Source organism: Siphateles boraxobius, unplaced genomic scaffold, assembly GCF_051911475.1.
Source record: "Siphateles boraxobius isolate OS27281-9 unplaced genomic scaffold, OSU_SipBor_1 30, whole genome shotgun sequence".
In the NCBI taxonomy this organism is placed as follows: domain Eukaryota; kingdom Metazoa; phylum Chordata; class Actinopteri; order Cypriniformes; family Leuciscidae; genus Siphateles; species Siphateles boraxobius.
In genome coordinates this window covers 18666391-18685410 of record NW_027508920.1, presented here as the reverse complement: position 1 = coordinate 18685410, position 19020 = coordinate 18666391, and the positions used below count along the sequence as shown (strand labels likewise).

Below are 19020 nucleotides of genomic sequence, written 5' to 3'. Positions count from 1 at the left end.
AGCCAGAATTTTTTAATTTTTTTATAAAATCAGGCAAATTAATGAACAAACCCCTCTGTAAAATCCAGAATATGTAGGAATAATACTGTACATTTTGGTGTCTGTAAGTGCTGCTGAAGTGGAGATTTCTGACTCAGAGTTAGAGAAAAAACTCATTTTGAGAAAACGGCCTTTAAAGATATTCAGTGCAATTTAAATCTATATATAATAGATAAAGTGCTATGAAACATACACTTAAAATTGTATTTTGGATGTTTTCTTTCCACTAGTCTGAAAAAAAACTTTATTAAAAGCTAAAAAGCCCAAAATCTATGGAAGCTTCTTCCCGCAACAGAATAAAAAAATAAAAAAGGTAATTGTCATTCTTTTTTTCCTCAGAATTGGATTTTACTTGTTTCTGCCACACTGAATAAAGCAAAGAAAAAGTAATTGCGACTTTTTATCTCACAATTCTGACTTTTTTTCTTACAATTGCGAGATATAAAGTCAAGATTGCGAGAAACTACTAAGAATTGCGAGATATAAAGTTGCAATTCTGAGAAGGGGCGACTAACTCCATGTAGAACAAAACAGCTTTTTCCAAGAAGTGACTGAAGACTTCACCTCATGTATTTCATAATTTCATCTCATCATTTTAATGAGAAATACTATTCATTTCTGTAGGTGTAGGCTACTTTTTAAAGTGATGAGTACATTTAGACTCTTGGCACATGGGAGCACTTGATAGTACTAATCACACTATGTGTATAATGGATCTCTCTGTTGGGTGTAAATGAAAGAGCTCGTGTGAAGTTTGTTGCACCTTACAAACCCACAAAATTCAAGGCATCACACATGTGACTGAGTACAGTTATTTCCTGGCCACCGTGGCCAACTTTTGTCAGAGGGTGGAGGATTGTAAAAGGGTGGAGTTTAATCAGTCGAACACATCACTGCAACAAATTAAGAATCATTTTCATCACGTTACTCCCAAATCCCACCATGTCCACGGCGTTAAGATCTTGCTTTGTGCTCAGTGGCTTCATCCTAGCGTACATCACTTACTTGATATTGGGAGCGCTTGTTTTCTCTGCCATCGAGCGACCCGTCGAAGAGACCCTGAAATCGGACCTGAACTCCCTGAAAGCGGAGTTCCTCAACCTGAGCTGCATCAACGCTACGGCCCTTGAAGGTTTCTTAGAACGAGTTTTAAAAGCGAATAAATACGGCGTGTCGATCCTTGAAAATGCCTCGCTCCGTACAAACTGGGATTTGGCGTCTTCTCTGTTCTTTGCCAACACGATGGTCACGACAGTGGGTGAGTTTCACATGAACAGAGTTTAATTGATGTTGCGCTTGTTTGATACATCATATTTGATATTTATACGTTTAGCAGCCCCTTATATATGACGCGAGTGTAGAATACGGTGTAGAACACCACAAACATTCGAAGTTCTGCAAAACAACGTTCCAAAGTTCGCCAGAACTGAACATACTAGTCTACTGTAACTGTGTAAACAATAGTGTTTTTTGTTAAGAGACGGTTTCATCAGAGTCTTTCCTTTTATGTAGTGCTTTTGAAATCTGTTTAATATCCTATTGCTTATATAAAGGTGTGGCAGACTTCTTAGGTAGCATAATTTATGACATACAACGTTTTTACCCAATGGCAAGATTAACAGGATGTTCATCAGGATGGAAATGTTGGCAAACGGCTTGAGGCCCCTTTGTGTGGACTCTCTTTCTCAAATATATATATGCATACATATATTTTAATTTGATCTAAAGACTAGAGTTTTTTGTGTTTTTTTAATAAAATTGATTAATCTCATAATTTCTCACCATTGTTTAGACTGCAGAATAAAACCTCCTAACCTAATAGGATGAAATGGAGTATGCTTTTTTTTATAGCAGTTAAATTAAATATATAAATGGACAGTTTTTCCATCTTAGTTTTGAAAATATATAAAATCCATATTTGGGTTTGCATATATATATATATATATATATATATATATATATATATATATATATATATATATATATTAATATTACTATTACATTACACATATAAGCTGGAATCAGATTGTAAATCAAATGTTGAATGAATGTCTTGCATGGTACACAACCTCATTTCCCTTGCTCAAATAGATAAATGTGATGTGTATGTAATTGATATATTGTATCCATGCCTTAAATGTCAGGATTTCATTAAAAAAAAGATACTGATGTGATGACAACTCCCAGTTATCAAAAGGGTTATTTTCATTTTCAGACATATTGAAGGTCTGTGTTTAGATTAATGCATGTAATTTGACTGGTAATGGAAATTAGGCTAGTGTGGAATTTAGAGGTCAGTGTGTACATAACATAAATATTTTTTATGTACTTGTGAGGGGAGTTTAATTAATTAGATTAACTTACACATGTTTTTCATCCGTTTTGACTTCAGCTGTCATTTGCTGCTGTTGACAGGAAGTAAAACATTTGCATGGGAGGCAAATGTGCCCTAACATTCAAATGATAGTGTGTGGGAGAAACTTGTTTTTGGTTACGTATTCCAGCTCTGAGAGACAGTTTTTCCACATTTAATGTATCCATGTTATCCATAAAAGTGATTTTAAGGTTATTTCATGATATTTGTTTTTGTCAAACACACTACGACTCTTTTGAGTTTAGGCATAGTGCAAGCTTTGTTTGCTTTAACTGAGCCTTTCGGTTTATGTCCTGCAAATAGTATCATGGGAAATCAATCCTTTGACCTGTTTGTCTGTATAAAGCTTTCCTTTCATCGAGCATGTTAACCTGTGTAGCTGACCCTGCTCTGTATTAGATTACACTAACAGCTTTACGCAGTCAGGAAATCACATGCGTTGGATAATTAGCAAGATAAAGTGGAAGATAAAGCCAAAAATAAAGATTCTGTCATCATTTACTCACCCTCATGTCGTTCCAAACCTGTATAACACCGAAGAGGAACACAGAAGGGGATTTTTCTTTTTTTTTATCCATACAATGTCAGTGGAGTCCATAAGTTTTTTTTGTGTGTGAACACAGTTCAGTATATCGCCTTTTTGTTCCAGTGAAGAAAGTCATACAGGTTTGGAACATCATGAAAGTGAGTAAATGATGTAAGGATCTTAATTTTTGGATGATCTCTCCCAGATTCAAGGCAGAGCATCTCACACGAAAATGCAAGTCATTTTCAAACACTAATGATTAATATCACAATATAGTTCTTCTGGCTGAAATCAGAGATGTTACTAATTAAAATGAAAGCCAAACCCTAGGTTTTTCTACATCATCTCTTAAATGACTTGCTAATTTCATCTGGGAAATGTTATTACCAGATTCTTGTGAAAAAACTCATATCAGACTCTTTGACAACCAGACAACTGATTGTACATTCGATGATGCTTTTTGAGAATTGTTTACTCTGACAATGAAACTGACTGACCATAATCTAACTTTTCACCTGCAACATCCGATCATATTCATTAATACTTTATTAACATCACTTATTCTATATGTAAATATCTTAATTGACTTCAACGCTCAAACATGTGCCAGGGACGTGTGCTAGACAACCCTCTAAATACAATATAGCTAGATCTAAATCATTCGTATAATTTTTCTATATCGTCATATTGCCCAATGCCCAGTCATAAAACTGGCTCTATATGGTAAAGCACAAAGACATTATATACTATTATGGCTTTCTCTAAAGCTGTGTATTGTGTAAAGCGTTCTACAAATAAATTTGACTTGACATGAAGTGTCGTGCCTGTTGGAAACATTCCCCTGCAGAGATTTTTTTGACTTGTTTCCCTCTCTTCCAGGATACGGCCACACTACGCCGCTCTCTGATGCGGGTAAAGCGTTCTCCATTGTGTATGCTTTGATCGGAGTGCCCTTCACCATGCTGGTGCTCACCGCCTGTGTCCAGCGCCTCATGCACCCCCTCACCTACGGGCCGATCTCCATGTGCCAGCAGCGGGCCGGCCTGCACCCCCGCACAGCCAGTGTCGTGCACTTCACCGTACTGATGGTCCTGGTGGTGCTCGGCTTCTTTGTGATTCCTGCGCTGGTGTTCAGCGCCATAGAAGAATCGTGGTCTTTCTTGGACGCCTTCTACTTTTGTTTCATCTCCCTCTGCACTATAGGACTGGGGGACTTTGTGCCAGCAGAAAAGTCAGGACAGAGACTCCGAGCTTTGTACAAGATATCAGTCATGGGTAAGAGACTCGAATCTCCTCGAGTTTCCTTTCAGAGACTTTTTGGTTGAGCTCAAAGACAGGTGAGGAGTGTGAAAGGCTTTAACCAAGATGGGGCTTTTAAAGTTTTCAACAGAAAAGGCAAAAGTTCCCTCATTTAACAAAACATCAATATAAACTTTAAAATGTACTATATTTAGGTTGTATATAAGTAGTATAAATTAATAAATATTTTGTAATTAATATATATATATATATATATACCGGTATAAATATTTCTTTTTGTAGCTTCTAGAGTCAATATGACCTACAGTCATGCAGTGGTCCCTTTTAAGGTTAAGTCATTCATAATTATATGAAAATCAACACATTAAAAATAATAAAAGTGATGCACAGAATTATGCGATAATGACAGAATCCCATGTACTGATATTGTGCCTCCTAAGACTGAAACCAAGGGCTGTAAAAGAAAGCATGGGGCCACAAATGTCCAACCCGGGCTGCAGGCATTTAGTATATGGTTCATATAAGCGGCTCATGGCTATAAAAAAATGGCTTGGTAGAAAGGAAAAATATTAGGTGTAAAAAGTGAATTTCTCCATTGTATCCGAGCAAGTCTGCTCTGAATAATTATTAAATGATACATTAATACTAATTCAGCTGTATAATTTAATTTTATGCTTTGCTTATTTAATGTTTGGGTTTTATGTAGGATGACCAGATGAGATTGGCTGATATTCGGGACGGGGGTTGGTTGGGGGGGGGTTGGGACGTTGGGTGGGGGGTTGGGGGGGGGCTATCGGCATGTCACCATGTCAACGAAACGAATGAATAAATGAGCTTATCAATGCATATCTAAATTCGCACCGGTGTCTTTGTAAAACTTCAAGAAAAGAAACAAAAAAGATGCTGTAGCCAATGAGCAGCCGGCGTGGGCTGGCTGCAGGACGACTCGACCTCCACGGACAGTTTTTAATATTTTATCAGACAATAACTACTCAAGATTTTGCTTTAGTATAATTTTCGGGACAATTAGGGCCGGATTCGGGACAACAGCTTAAATTTGGGGACTGTCCCCAATTTTTCGGGACTTCTGGTCACCCTAGTTTTATGGTTAGTGCCTGACCTCACAAATGCTCTACTGGATGACTGGGCAAATAGCCCCAAAGAAACACTCCAAAATCTTGTGGAAAGCTGTTATAGCGGCAAAGGGGGGACCGACTTCATATAAATGTCGCATTTAGAATGCGATCTCATACGTTAACTGTGTGTGTGTTTCTCTTTTCGGCAATTTACTCTAATAGTTTTTGCCTATAGATTACTAAAATTCTTTCTTTTCTCTTTCAGCGTATCTGTTTTTGGTCCTTGGTACATTCCACAAATTTACTAATATAATCTAATCTATCCTTGGAAACTTGGATGCAATTGTGAAATTTACCTTTTACCCCTAATATTTTATCCATGTGCTTGACAATGTTATTATTGCCATTGGAAACGTGTGTATATATATCGTACCAAGTGCCAGTGCATTTAATATATATTATATTATAAATATAAATAATTTTTCCTTTCTACAAAGCTCTGAAATATTTCAGCTTTCCTTGTAAGTACTTGAAATGGTCATCTAAAGTTGTTTGGTTACACGAGTTCTCGTTCTTTTCTCTTCCAGTGTACCTGTTTGTGGGCTTGATGGTCATGTTCCTGGTCCTTCGCACATTCCACAAGCTTGCGGATGTGTACGGGTGGACCGCTTTCTTCCAGCTGCCAAGTTGCGAGGAGGAAGATGAGGATAAAGAGCCAATAATAGATCGCGAGCCTGATGGCGAATCGCCCGAGGCTGAGAAGGCCTCGATAAAGCAGCGGGATCCCAGCTCGCAAGTGTCCTACAACTCCATAAATGGATAAAATACTAGATCTTTCCTCATTCACATAAGATCACTTATTTTGGCAGTGTCCTGCACTTATAAATTGTCTTTAGCACAGCTTGGCACTGCAGCACCTCCAAGCTCAAGACAGCCGAGTATGAACACGTGCAACACGATACACCTCACTGTTGGGCAGAACAGCCTCTAATGTTATGTTGGAACAAAGCGTCTGGGTGGATTGTAACATTTTCATGAATCAAATGATTTTTTTTCCCCTTGTTTGGAGTTTTCAAATTTGATCTTTAGTATTGTTGCCATTCTTTTAGGAAATTGAAAACTTACTCATTGTGTCCTACGTGTGAATCTTCTCTAGTGTTGTTTTGTGTAGGATTTGTAACTGATTGCTATTTTCATATTTAGATATATTTCCAGACTATTAACTGTTTTTTTTTTGTTGGACCAAGACCTCTCAGTCTGGACAATAGAAACATGAAGACAATCCGTCCAGTATTGGATTGTTCATCCGAGTATGAAATGATTTGGATCATTGTTTTCAGAGCTAGTTGATGGTGGTTTTTGATGTCCTGAGATGTGTAGAACTTCAGATGCACTTTATAACTGGCTTTTTACACTTTATAATTGACAGCCAATGACTGATATGCTGTACACAGTCTTTTGTGTTTATCGTAGTACTGTACAGTCATTCGTTATTCTTTGTATCATTGTATGGTAAATGTTGGATGGTAGGGAACAAAAAAGGTGCCTGATATTCATGTTAGAACAGAAAGTGTTTTAAGAAATGCATGCACAGAAAAAAATAAAAACTGTTTTGATACTTTGTGACTGTGAGATGAAATGTATCATGAGCCTGTGTAGCTGTGGAGTTACAGGAAGGTTTCACTTCACACATCCTGTATTATTTCTTAAGCATTTTAAGTACAGGGGTTGGACAATGAAACTGAAACTCTGGTCAATATACATGTAGTATTGGAGGTTTCACACCACTATATGTGTGGCCTGAGTGTGAAGGTTGCAATAGCACAACTGTACATGAGCTATTGCAATCCACGCAACATAATGGGAGACACATCAGAGTTAATAAAAAGAGACAAAGTGTTTTTGTCACTGTGACCAGGGGCCTGTTTCAGAAAGGAGGTTAAGTGAAAACTCTGAGTATGTTAACCCTGAAATGAGGGAAACTGGGTTTTCTGTTTCAGAATGGGAGGTAAGTCAAACCTGAGAAAGCAGGGTAAGTCAAGCCTGTTTCTGAAAGAGAGGTAACTTATACTCAGAGTCAGTTACCATGGTAACTTACTCTGTGAACCTAACCTGGTCGGGAGCAGGTTTACTTCCGTAAACCCAGAGTTTATTTCAGTCTCCTCCCTATTTTAAAGAGGAAGCGGTGTTTAAACACCTCATTCATTCTTTCGGTACATTTATTCATTGCTCTTTTTTCCCCACGTTTTTTAATAAGCTGAAGTCTATATAACTTCTTAACTGGCAACTGAAAATACAGTAGATTAGAGTTACATCATGTAGTTCTAAACAAATTCTACAGAATTAAACTGTGGCTTTCACTTTTAATGCTTTCAAATTAACAATATACAATTGCATGAATTATTCTTGAATTGATCGGAGTGTAGAGAGAGAAGGTTACATTAAAAATATACCTTTAAAAAAAGTTATGTTAAATTGACTATTGTTTTATACAGAATTGTTCTATAGTCTATGCAGTATTTAATGCAATGACATCATATTTGACTTTGTATTACAGAAGAATTAAGAGTAATCCCTTTAATTAAATTACAGTATTTAGATTACTTGGTAATTACACGCAACACCGTATAACAGTAATTAAAATGTAAACTTACGCATTGACTTGAGCAACTATTTTCTCCCAAACTAACTCTCTCGATCGCCGCTGCTGCCCTGTTGCTTAAAAAAAATGTTGCATACTGCTGGTGAGAAATATGCAGACCTCTTTTTGTCTGGCGCTGTTACCATGGTGACTCATAATATCTGTGCTCCATTGATAATGGCTTTTTGTAGTTGTGGTGCACGCGCTTAACTCAGAGTCAGTCAACTTAGAGTTGATTGAACTTACTCATTTCAGCTGTTCTGTAACCGAAAACTCAGAGTTTCCCATCTCAGGGTAAGTCAACTCAGAGTTCAAGTTTTAACTCAGAGTTGGTTGAACCTCCTTATTGAAACGGGCCCCAGGACAGCAAGTCTTTGTGGTGTATTGAGAGCTATGGTATCTAGGATAATGTTTTCATACCACTATGTAGGAAGAACCACATCCAACAGGAGTAATTCGACGCAAGAGGAAGCTGTCTGAAAGGGATGTCCAGAGCCTAACCCGGATTGTATCCAACAAACATACACACAGCTGCCCAACTCGACACTCCTGCTTCCACCAAAACTGTTCTTCTGGAGCTCGAGTCTATATTCATGGTCCGGTTGCTATAGCCAAACAATTTGTCACTCGTGCCAATGCCAACAATTGGTTTCATTGGTGCCAACAGTGAAAATCTTGGGCTGTGGACAATGTGAAACATGTATTGCTCTCTGATGAGTCCACCCTCACTGTCTTTAAAAGATATCAGAGAGCAATACATTTTTCACATTGTCCGCAGCCCGAGATTTGAACGATTGAGTAAACTCTGTTGCGTGCCCAGAGTGAAGCACATGGTGGATCAGTGATGGTTGAGGCTGCAAAATCATGGTATTCTCTACTGTGCTTGATGTATGCGTCACTGCCAAGGACTACCAAACCATTCTGAAGGACCATGATCACCTGATGTTCAAACATTGAACACCCTGAAGGGATAATGCACCAATAAACACAGCATGACTTGTGACAGAATGGTTGCACATCTACCATGACCTTCACAGTCACCAGATCTGAATGTTATCGAGCTACTTTGGGATATTTTGGATTAGTGTGTCAGGAAGTGTTTTTCTCCACCAGCATCACATAGTACCACTGTTCTGGAAAAGGAATGGCTCAAAATCCTTCTAGCCACTGCGAAGGACTTGTCTGTCATTCGCAAGACGAATTGATTCTGTATTGGCTGCAAAAGGAGGCCCTACACCATACTAATACATTACTGTGGTCTGAAACCATGAGCTTGAGTTTTATTGTCCAACCCCTGTAGGTTTCGAAAGCAGCTGTAATAAACATGGAAGTTGGTAGATACGTTTACTCAATAAAAAAAAAAACCTTATCTCTCCTATAAACAGAATAAACAAGTTTCCTTCCTGTCACACATGTAGTTCTTGTACATGTTTTTGCTTAAGACAATAATAGCCATTCTAATAGATATATGAAATAAAGCAATATTGTTTTTCTTTATCAAAATGAATTTTCAAGATTGTTTTTAAATGTGTAATTTTTCCACCACTAATATATTTCATATAGACTCTGAAGGCTAATCCTTTTCATGTAGACTTGTTATGGCTTGAAAATGGTATGGATGTCTTTTGTAATTTCTTAAGCAAGTTTGTCTAATCGCCTTTCATGCATGAAATCATTTTTCTCATTAAAATATTAAGTCATGTGCATGGCATTTGGTTCAAAAGGGCATTTCACTCTTGTGATTCACTTTCATAAAAATACTTCCTCATTTAGCCACCTGATGTTACCAAGTACCACTTTATTTGACGTATAACAATAGAATACAAAGAGAGATAGCATTCACATTATAATATCATACTGTCAAAAGTAAATATTTTGCATAGGCAACTACATGTTTTGTCTGCTGAAACAGCACCAGTATATTCATACTGCTCATGTAAGACAATTACTGCACATTATAATATCTTTGAAGTAAAAAATATACACAAATCTTATAAATCTCAAATTAGTCCATCTAAATCCAATCTTCAGGACAGAACGACATATCAAATCATCCATTCTAAAACTTAGGGATTTGACTTAATGGAAAGTGCATCTCTTTGAGAACAATATCATTTCTAAAAGTAAAAAATATATAGAGAGAGACATTTGTAAGGACTTCAAAACAACGTTTTAAAAGTCCTCTGTAATTTGTTAATTGACACATTCAGGAATTAATCTTTTAATTTCTCGCAACAGAACTAGAGATATGCATATCTACATTTCATCAAGAGGATTAATGACTGCTATTAACTATCAGCTGACATTGACAGCTGACTACTTCGCAAGACAAGCTGGAAAACATGAGGTAGCAAATCATAATCCGGTAGAGAACAGTCATATTCAATCCCTTGTGCTATTTCAATGGAAATGTCTTCAGTACACCTCTGAAAACAGTTTTTATCAAATAACTCCAGCTTTAACATGATATCATAATCAGCTTTGCGGATACGTTCGCATTAGGATGTCCATAACATGCTCGATCTCCTGGATTTCCCATGTGGCCTGACCATGAGAGTCTAAAGATGAGGAAGAGGATGCCGATGGAGATTTGGACAGGGATGGCAGATACTTCACTAGATCGTCGGCCGTGACGGAGAAACCTTGCAGGAGATTCACCTCCGGTTCAAACACAGACGTGTCGATGTCCAGGAGAAGTTTATCTAAAGCCACATCCTGAGGACGACCTAGACACGCCGCCTCTGATTTGATGAACGGCACCATGTTGGGCGTTCTTTCAGTCCTCGAACTCGACAGAGGACACTGCGTGAGCCTGGCATCTCCAGTTAGATTCTCTACAGAGCCGAGCGGAGCCCGAGGAGCCGCACAACAAGGCCCTTGACCGGCATCTAGAACTGTATCTAGATCTTTGAGGATGACAGAGATGGCTGAAGATAAAGAGAAATCCTCCTCTGAAGTCCAGGCCATGACATCCTCTTCCGTATTTTCATCATTCAGCGAGAACAGAGGTGCATTATGCTCTGTCGAAGCAGGGGTCACGCTGGGCAAATCGGCCTCCAACCCGGAGTGAGTTTGTGATTTAGTGGGAATTTTGACGGCGGACAGAGATTCGACCTGCGCCCGGACCTCGGACTGAACCTGCCGCAGTGTGTTGTTGATAAGAACCGAGCGTAATAAGCTGGGCTCCACGAGGGCCTGGTCACGGTGAAACTTCTCCATGGAGATGTCCAGCACAGACTGCAGCTGACTCTCCCACGCTCCTCCTCTTCCCTCGACCTCCCGGTGGAGGAGCTTACGCTTCTGTCCTTTGGCCACCATTTCACACTCTGCAAAACAACAGCGAGTTTGAGTTTATAGTGCAAATATAAGACCACTCTTATGAGGAAATGTTTTGGTGAACTGCTCCTACATCCGACACTTCGTACAGTTGAGTACAATGCCTTGCTTAAGAACAACGTGCATTTGCTTTTAAATTGTAACATATTTAGATACAGGTTTAGCATGTGCAGGTTGGATGATGATACATCAGCTTATGTGTTATAAAGAAAAATAAAAAAATCCATTTTAGCAGGGTTATTATAACTAAAACTTTTTTTAAAAAATGTTAACTGAAATCAAATAAATTTTAACTGAAAACAAATTATATAAAAGTTAAACTCATTTTATTTCAGCAAGTTGCCAAAGCAACACTTCTCTTTAATTTAGTTTAACTAGATGTAGTACAATAACTAAAAACTGAAATAGAACTAATAAAAAAACTATTAAAAATGACACAAAAAAACACCAGAATTACAAAAACATTCAAGTTGAATGTTTAAAATTAAAAGAAATATTAAGAAAAACTATCTAAATGATATTAAAAATAACACTAGGGAGAAGCTGAAGCCCACTTACACAGTATTCATGACTTTTGTATCATTGACATAAAATACTGAATTAACTATTCTATTTACAATTGTGTTTTGGCAATTTAATTGACAGTAAAAAAGTTAGTTTTTTTTCTATAACTTACTTACAGGTATATGAATATATAAATATTTAATTGCCCATATTTGAATTCATACAATAATATAATTTATAATGAATTGTGAATTCTAATTGAACGATTTCACTCAATTAGCCTTTAGGTTTTTTAATGAATAGCAATGATGTATGAAATGTACATCTAACTCATGGGAATTTTCAATAACAACCCCATGAATTACAATAAGTAATATTAATTAAGCAGTATTAACAACAACACACCACTTGGGGCCTTCTGTGCCAGTTATCTTTACAATCCAAAATAAAATAAATAAATCCACAAATCTAAAAAAATCAATGTGACTACAAATCATTCATTAACAAATTCTCTCTCTCACACACATACACACACAAATTTTGATATTCAACATAATGTCACAGATCACCATTTTCCACAGGTATAAAATTAGATCAATTAACCTCAAAACTGTTTTGACTGACTAAATCACACGAATGTTGCAAATTCAGATAAAACTACAATAATAAAGAGTTGAAATGAGATTTTGTGCCAAGAGAAAAAATATGTGGGTGGGGCGTCATTTTGACCTATAATATTTCATACAATATAGACCTAAAACGCATCTAAACTGATCAAACGAGAGTACATTGTTTGCAATCTCTAGACGCGTATGACAGAATGTATGTTTAAAAAAAGAAAAGAAAAAAACATGTAACGTATCATGTTTAACTTAATTAGACTTCTTTCGACTTGTGTTTCGAAGACGACATAGGACTGTATATTTTGCGATAACCCAAGAATCGTTTTTAATCCTGAATTGTAAACAGTAACTTAATTCGTTAGAAAAAATAAACTAGGTATTATCACTACATCTGCCCGTTTCCAGAAGTTTGTGTAAGCAGAAATCAGTGCGCTAGCTTAGCATGGTAACTATCCACTAATACTGTCTGTATCACATGTTTTACTCACCTGTAAAGTATGTAAACCAACTCCAAACTCGATGTAACTATTGAACGTTTATACAGTAATTTGACCCCTGTAAATTGTATAACGCTGCTCAAGAGTCGGAATCGTTTGCTCTGCTGGAATTTTTTCGTCCCGCCAGTGATTCAATCAGTTCTGACGTCACGCGCGAGTGAGGAATGCTGGGTATTGTAGTTGTGTAAGTACTTACTAGTTCTTAAAGGTACAAACACCTTAAAATTTTACTGAAAGCTGATAAGAAATACTTTTTTCCGCCTCATAATAATACACATAAGTAAAGAGAAAAACAAGCACGGACATCTTTATTTTAAAAACAGAAAATAAAAAAAATCTACATTATTAGGCATTATACTGTATATTCAATGTTTTATAAGGCAAAACAAAAACAGAGGAATTTTTTCCATCCAACCATCTGTTTTTCAGTAAATACAAAATAACATGTAAATACATGTCCAAACGATGATTAACTAAAAGTACAATTATTGCTGGGCAGCATATGTGTTCATGAAAAAAAAAAAAAAATCAGAATCAAAAGACATTCTCTGCTAACATATGTTGCTCACTGCAGAGCCAAATGATGTCCAGCTCCCCCTCTCAGGACATAATGGGTGGAGCTTGACTTGTTCTGTTTAGGGAAAGAGTTGTGAGTAGGGTTGTGGTGTGGCTGGACTTTCAAGCTTCACCCATTACATCCAGAGAGCAGGAGCTGGATGTCAAGTTCCACCTATTGTCTCTGCAGTGAACAGCCTCTCAAAAATAAAATCATTTTGGACAATGCAAAATACACTAAAATTGTAAGTGCACTTAAACAAAGCCCTGAGTAGATTAACTATATTCTCCACTAACTCCGACTGTCTTTCCGTCCCATTCAGAAGTGGAAAGGCACTTGACAAAGAAATGGCCCAGGTCATATTTGGAGATGACTCTTCCTTTTAACATGTTCTCAGTCACGGTGTATTTTTCTGTCAGAGGCTTGTCATCTGGAAAGAAAACAAAAATTAATCAAACTATTTCCTGATCAACTGTTGATGTTGAAGGTCCTGGCAGCAAAATATAACTAACCAAAACAGCAATTCTAAACACAATTCAATCATGACAACTCAGAATAGTTTTAGCATGTTATTGCTACGGTGCTACTGCTGTATTTATTGAATAAATAGACATAAATCCAGAAGCAGATTTAGGGGCTGTTTACACAACACCGGTTTCAACTAAAAACGTACAAATTTTTATGCATTTTGCCCGTTCGTTTACACGACAATGGCATTTTGTGTGCCTGAAAACGGGTTTCACAGTGCAAGTTTTTGAAAACGATCTCCATATAAACAACAAAAAAAGTGAATCGCTGAAGACAATGACATCATGCACATGCGTATTACGTGTTCAATCTATAGTGTTTCATCGCCATCTAATGGCCTGGCAGCAGAATACAGCGGTTTTAGCCATTTTTGCGGATTTGTGTGAATGGGGATTGTTCTGTACGTGGAAAACTCAAAGGAAAAACTTCTCAGTTTTTAGCATATCGTTGTAAACGTACCCTTAGGCAGGTGGAGCTGGGGAGGTGAAGGGGTTCAGAAGAACTCTGATAGCGCACTGCAGGACTGGCTAACAGCAAACAATGAACTAGACTATTTAAATGTTGAGAAAGCAATCTCATTGGTTGCAGGATCAGCAGAAGCCATTCAGCTTCTGCCTTTGTGGCAATGATCGCTTGCAAAATTTAATGTAAGGAACTATCAGCCTGCGCCATCTAGAGTTTCATCACTTGACTGAAATTCATATTTTAGGGATGTAGGTCACGTAATGCTAATTACCAGCAATATGTGGAGGCATGACTGCTATATAGTCCAGTCCTGACTGCTTCAGGACAGTGTACATTCTGTCATGATCTTCAGTGACCGGCACCAGACGAGGAGGAACTCTGGCACGATCCCACAGGAGGAACGCTATGAAAAGAGAAAGACAGTGCGATGACAAATCCTTCATATGCAAGTATGCACTTACACACTAATGAAGGAGAAATATGGATTGAAACACCTCAGACATAGATACCTGACATGCATGCAACAACTTTGCGGATTCCACGAGCTTTCATGACCTCCAGAATGTTCCGTGTTCCCTCAGACATCATTGTTGTGGGACCAGCAAACAAAATTTCATAGAACAAGTTAATAATGTGCAATTACTTCACATAACACAATCATTTCCTAATGGATAAAATCAAGTCCCGTCCTACTTTTTTACTCTAAAGGGTTTGTTCACACTTGGCATGTTTTAATTCGATTAAAACAAACCCTGCTGTGATTGCTTTGTTTGCCATCTGAACCCTGGTGCGCACCAAACAAGCGGACAAACAAACTCTAGTGCGGTTCGAATGAAATATGAACGCAACACAGGACATGATGTCACAAGATGCGACCCTAAAAAGGACAGAATGCTCAAGCACACCTTTTTTTTTTCTTATCATAGTCACAATGATGTTGGCCATTACAGTTCAGTACAGGCATCAAAACCGCGTCTCCCAGCAGCAGATCTTCGTTTGTGTGTGACGGAGGGATTCCTGACGCTGTTTTGACTCCTTTACACATTTTATAAGCTCTTCACGAGTTCTCAGCTGGTCAAAATACCATCATATGTAGCTACACACATACAACGAGCGCATTTAGCCCAGCACACAGTATTGTTTTAGATGTTCGGTAAGGTCTGTTGCAAAATATACAGTACGTAATAAAAATCTACCAATCAGGTTGTGAACATAACCCTAAGCCTTTAGGTTCGGTGTTAAAATACCAGTGTGAATGCTAAGTGGACCAGGACTAATTTGAACCAAGCGAACTGAACTGAACTGAAGTGTGAACACACTCTAAATTACATCGAATTAGGTAAATAAAATAAGGTTTTCATGCTGAGGCTACTTAAAATTTTGAGTAAAATTCATTCATATCTTGTAATGGTGTGTATATGACAAAGGACAGTAATAGCTACATTACTATTCTACTATTACTACTACAAGTGAATTTGTTTTTAGGTTAAGTAAACTCACTGAGATCATTTCTTGTCCCCAGAATGACGATGACTGCATCCTGACCCTCCAGGGTCTTCTTCACATCTTCTTTGTTCAGAACATCTCCCACTACCACTCTGGAGGCCTTGTGGTCTGAAGGAAGCCTTGCAGCGTCTCTCACCAGCACAGTCACATTGTAACCTGGAACCGCAAATAATCGTGAGAAGAATCGGCAAAATAGATCATGCAAGATGTCTGTTTGGTGAAGATGACCATAAGATTGACCATAAGATTTCACAACTATCAATCAAATTAACAATCGAGCTGAGTAAAGCCAAAATAATAATTATTTTAAAAACAGCTCTTGTGAAATTAAGATTTATCATAATTTTTTTTTTAAAAAGTACCTGTTCACTGAATTTCTTTTAAAAGAAACACAAATTGACCACTATTTTAGCACTAACTTGTATCATATTCATGAAAATTGCATATCTTTATATTTTCATCTACAGTTGTTTACTCTGAACAAAAATGACAATAATCCAGCTAAAGTGGAGGCAAGATCCAGACCTCTGCAATGTCCAGATAAAAACAGACAAGGTGTAACTCAAGCTTATCTTTAAAATGCATCCTCTTATGACTCAGCAGATTAGTTATTATGCATGACTAAGAAGTTTCGCAAAAGTCTCGTGACCCCAATGCAAGTGGGAGCAAAACAACTAAAACAAATATATAATTTAAACAACGAAATGCCAATCCACGGAAAATGCAATTTCAACACGTGTTAATACACAACTCATAAAGACAATGCTAATCCTGTTTTCATTCACTTTTACAACTTTCGACACCACAACAGTTTCTGTTTTACAACGTCCTTGCTAGGTCAAAGACAGTTGGTGCACTGAAATATTGTGAAGCACAGGAGAAGTTTAAAATATCAGCTCTGTCCCAGATGTCATTGTGAAAGAGTTTACCTGCGGTCACTGCGATAGGTAAGGTCGCTAACCCCGTCATCCCCGTGCAGCCGAATATGGCCACATTTTTTATAGCATCAGACATCTCGGCGAGTAGAAAGGCTCTTGGTTGATTCCACTTGAAAACAGAGATTTTTTCTGTACAACCTCACGCTCAGGCACTAGCAGTATGTCTAGCTGAAACCCTGATCTTGAATGTTATGTCAGTGCTGTCATGTAGTCTACGCAACTCCACTGTCAGAACAACTAATGGGGCGTTTTTTTGTCCCCACTAGAATTCTGATAAGCCACGCCCTTGATTTGATCTCTGTTTGCTGTTGTTTCTACGGCTACATAAATGACTTCTGATCTGTCCAACCATTGAATGATCATAAGTAGCGCTAACCAATCATTGCAAAGAATGACCAGGTTTAGGGCGGGACTTGTCGGTGGGTGGATGAATGAATGTAACCAAACCATCTCTGATGTAACACGCCTATAACTGAATCGAGCTCCTCTTAAACGTTTTTAAAGGTGAAATGACTTCTAAATAGCTCACTAAAATATGACTTCGTATTTTGGACCAATTTTTGACTAGCCTACCTTTCAGAATATAATGGATTATTTATAATCAGTCATTAAATGTAGTGTTTTTTATGGACTTTTCACACTTCTAGTTCATTTTAATATCATAATTTATAAGTAACTATAGATTAGCATCATTTGTGTTGTCTTTTTCCTACTGTTTATACTGTCTAATCAAGGATGGGTTAGTAAATTACAATGTAGCCTACAACGGGGCTAAGGCACACCTTAAAGGTGCATTGTGTAATATTTCTGAGGATCTATTGACAGGAATGCAATATAAGACCCATAACTATGTTTTCAGTGGTGTATAAAGACCTTGCATAATGAACTGTTATGTTTTTATTACCTTGGGCCAGTTGTTCAAAGGTAAACTGATCGGATTTTGGTTATCGGATTGGATCAAATCTTGAACATGGGTTGTTCAAAAGGGAAAGAATGAGTCTGAAATCAGATTAGATCATGGAATCCAATCCTAATTTTAATCTGGATCAAACCTTCAGTTTGTGTTATTCAAAACTTGTCAGTATGATTTGGATAACTTTGATCCAAAAAAACAGTATTATCCTGATCCCAACTGGGGGTAGGATTTCAAGTTGGATTCCAAGAAGAAAATGTAGTAAAACTTTTAAATTGGTCAAATAATACTTTTGTATCATTTAGTGTATATATACTTTTATTTATATTTTGCACTTGACTTGTGTAACCGTTGTAACAGTGATAAAGTAGATAAAGTAGACATAGGCTCCAATAAAGCCATTCAGTAAAGTAAAGTAAAAATAAAAATGATCTTGTCCCCATGAAATAATTTCAATAACAAACAAAAATAATATAAAATTCCATTTTTCTGTCATTCATCACCGTATATTAATTTCAAAGAAACAATCATTAGAGATGAGCCTGTCAAAAATAATTTCTAACAATTGCATACTATACGTCGAGTCAGTCCGTCATTCAGAAAAATGTTTTAAGACGTTTTCAAAATATCCACAATGTATATTTGTTTTTTATTTGTTGTGGCTCAGATGAGGGGTCATAAAATAAATTTATGAATGGAAGTGGATGTTTTTGTTATTTTTGTGTTTTGTCTCAAAATAAGAAGCATTTACAGTGACTCCATGTTGGCTCTTCTACCTGTTCTTTATATAGCTAAAGGATATGTTGTCCCATTAAGAGCACTGGTAATCCGGATTTGGTAATCTTGTAAACTGTGTATCTGGATCAGGGTGATCCAGTCCAATGTTGCTTTGAAAAACCGGCATAAAAGTTAGACGGATTACCTGATCCTGAATAAGAAAAAATGGGATTTCCAAATCCGGATCATTTTGATCCAGATTAAATGTTTTGAACAACTGGCCCCTTAGAATGAGACATTTATATCTCCATAACCGCGGGCGCCCCCTGCTATGGAGGTCGACATATTGTGTCGTCATGTTTCTACCGTATCCGACAGCGAACACACAGCGCTACAGAGCGCGTTTCCTCACTACCGTGAAAAAGAAGTTTTCAGTTGTGTATAAAGACCTTACTTAATGAACCGTTATATTAGTATTACCTTAGAATGAGCAGTTTCTGTCTACACACACCGCAGGTTCC

General features: G+C 37.3%; 3 protein-coding genes across 4 annotated transcripts; 1 reads left to right on the top strand and 2 right to left on the bottom strand.

The window, feature by feature from the left end:
* Nucleotides 1-885: 885 nt before the first annotated feature.
* Nucleotides 886-6898, top strand: kcnk6 (potassium channel, subfamily K, member 6). Of its 2 annotated transcripts, none has more exons than XM_077248470.1 (3): nt 886-1297; nt 3819-4214; nt 5863-6898. In XM_077248470.1, exons 1-3 carry the CDS (start codon nt 982-984, stop codon nt 6096-6098), a joined length of 948 nt encoding a protein of 315 aa, XP_077104585.1. In that variant the 5' UTR covers nt 886-981; the 3' UTR covers nt 6099-6898. The 2 variants fall into 2 exon arrangements, with proteins under 2 accessions (XP_077104585.1, XP_077104586.1); XM_077248471.1 differs by lacking the exon at nt 5863-6898 and adding an exon at nt 4640-4665 and having other exon boundaries at nt 889-1297; nt 3819-4276.
* Nucleotides 6899-9694: 2796 nt separating this feature from the next.
* sertad3 (SERTA domain containing 3) lies at nt 9695-13025 on the bottom strand. The gene is made up of 2 exons (XM_077248467.1): nt 12868-13025; nt 9695-11242 (listed from the first exon to the last, which is right to left on the bottom strand). The coding sequence occupies exon 2, from the start codon at nt 11232-11234 to the stop codon at nt 10392-10394; it is 843 nt and encodes a 280-aa protein (XP_077104582.1). The 5' UTR covers nt 11235-11242; nt 12868-13025; the 3' UTR covers nt 9695-10391.
* A 132-nt stretch (nt 13026-13157) lies between these two features.
* On the bottom strand, nt 13158-17114 carry blvrb (biliverdin reductase B). Its single transcript, XM_077248466.1, has 5 exons — nt 16861-17114; nt 15926-16087; nt 14935-15024; nt 14697-14828; nt 13158-13862 (listed from the first exon to the last, which is right to left on the bottom strand). The coding sequence occupies exons 1-5, from the start codon at nt 16943-16945 to the stop codon at nt 13708-13710; spliced, it is 624 nt and encodes a 207-aa protein (XP_077104581.1). The 5' UTR covers nt 16946-17114; the 3' UTR covers nt 13158-13707.
* Nucleotides 17115-19020: the final 1906 nt, after the last annotated feature.

Bases quoted from the DNA above. Each gene is read 5' to 3' on its own strand.
- kcnk6 (XM_077248470.1), top strand. From the start codon at position 982: ATGTCCACGGCGTTAAGATCTTGCTTTGTGCTCAGTGGCTTCATCCTA. The intron at 1,298-3,818 runs GTGAGTTTCACA...CCTCTCTTCCAG, and splicing joins CACGATGGTCACGACAGTGG to GATACGGCCACACTACGCCG. The intron at 4,215-5,862 runs GTAAGAGACTCG...TTTCTCTTCCAG, and splicing joins GTACAAGATATCAGTCATGG to TGTACCTGTTTGTGGGCTTG.
- sertad3 (XM_077248467.1), bottom strand. From the start codon at position 11,234: ATGGTGGCCAAAGGACAGAAGCGTAAGCTCCTCCACCGGGAGGTCGAG.
- blvrb (XM_077248466.1), bottom strand. From the start codon at position 16,945: ATGTCTGATGCTATAAAAAATGTGGCCATATTCGGCTGCACGGGGATG. The intron at 16,088-16,860 runs GTAAACTCTTTC...TTGCGGTTCCAG, and splicing joins ACCTATCGCAGTGACCGCAG to GTTACAATGTGACTGTGCTG. The intron at 15,025-15,925 runs GTGAGTTTACTT...TTTTGTTTGCTG, and splicing joins GGGGACAAGAAATGATCTCA to GTCCCACAACAATGATGTCT.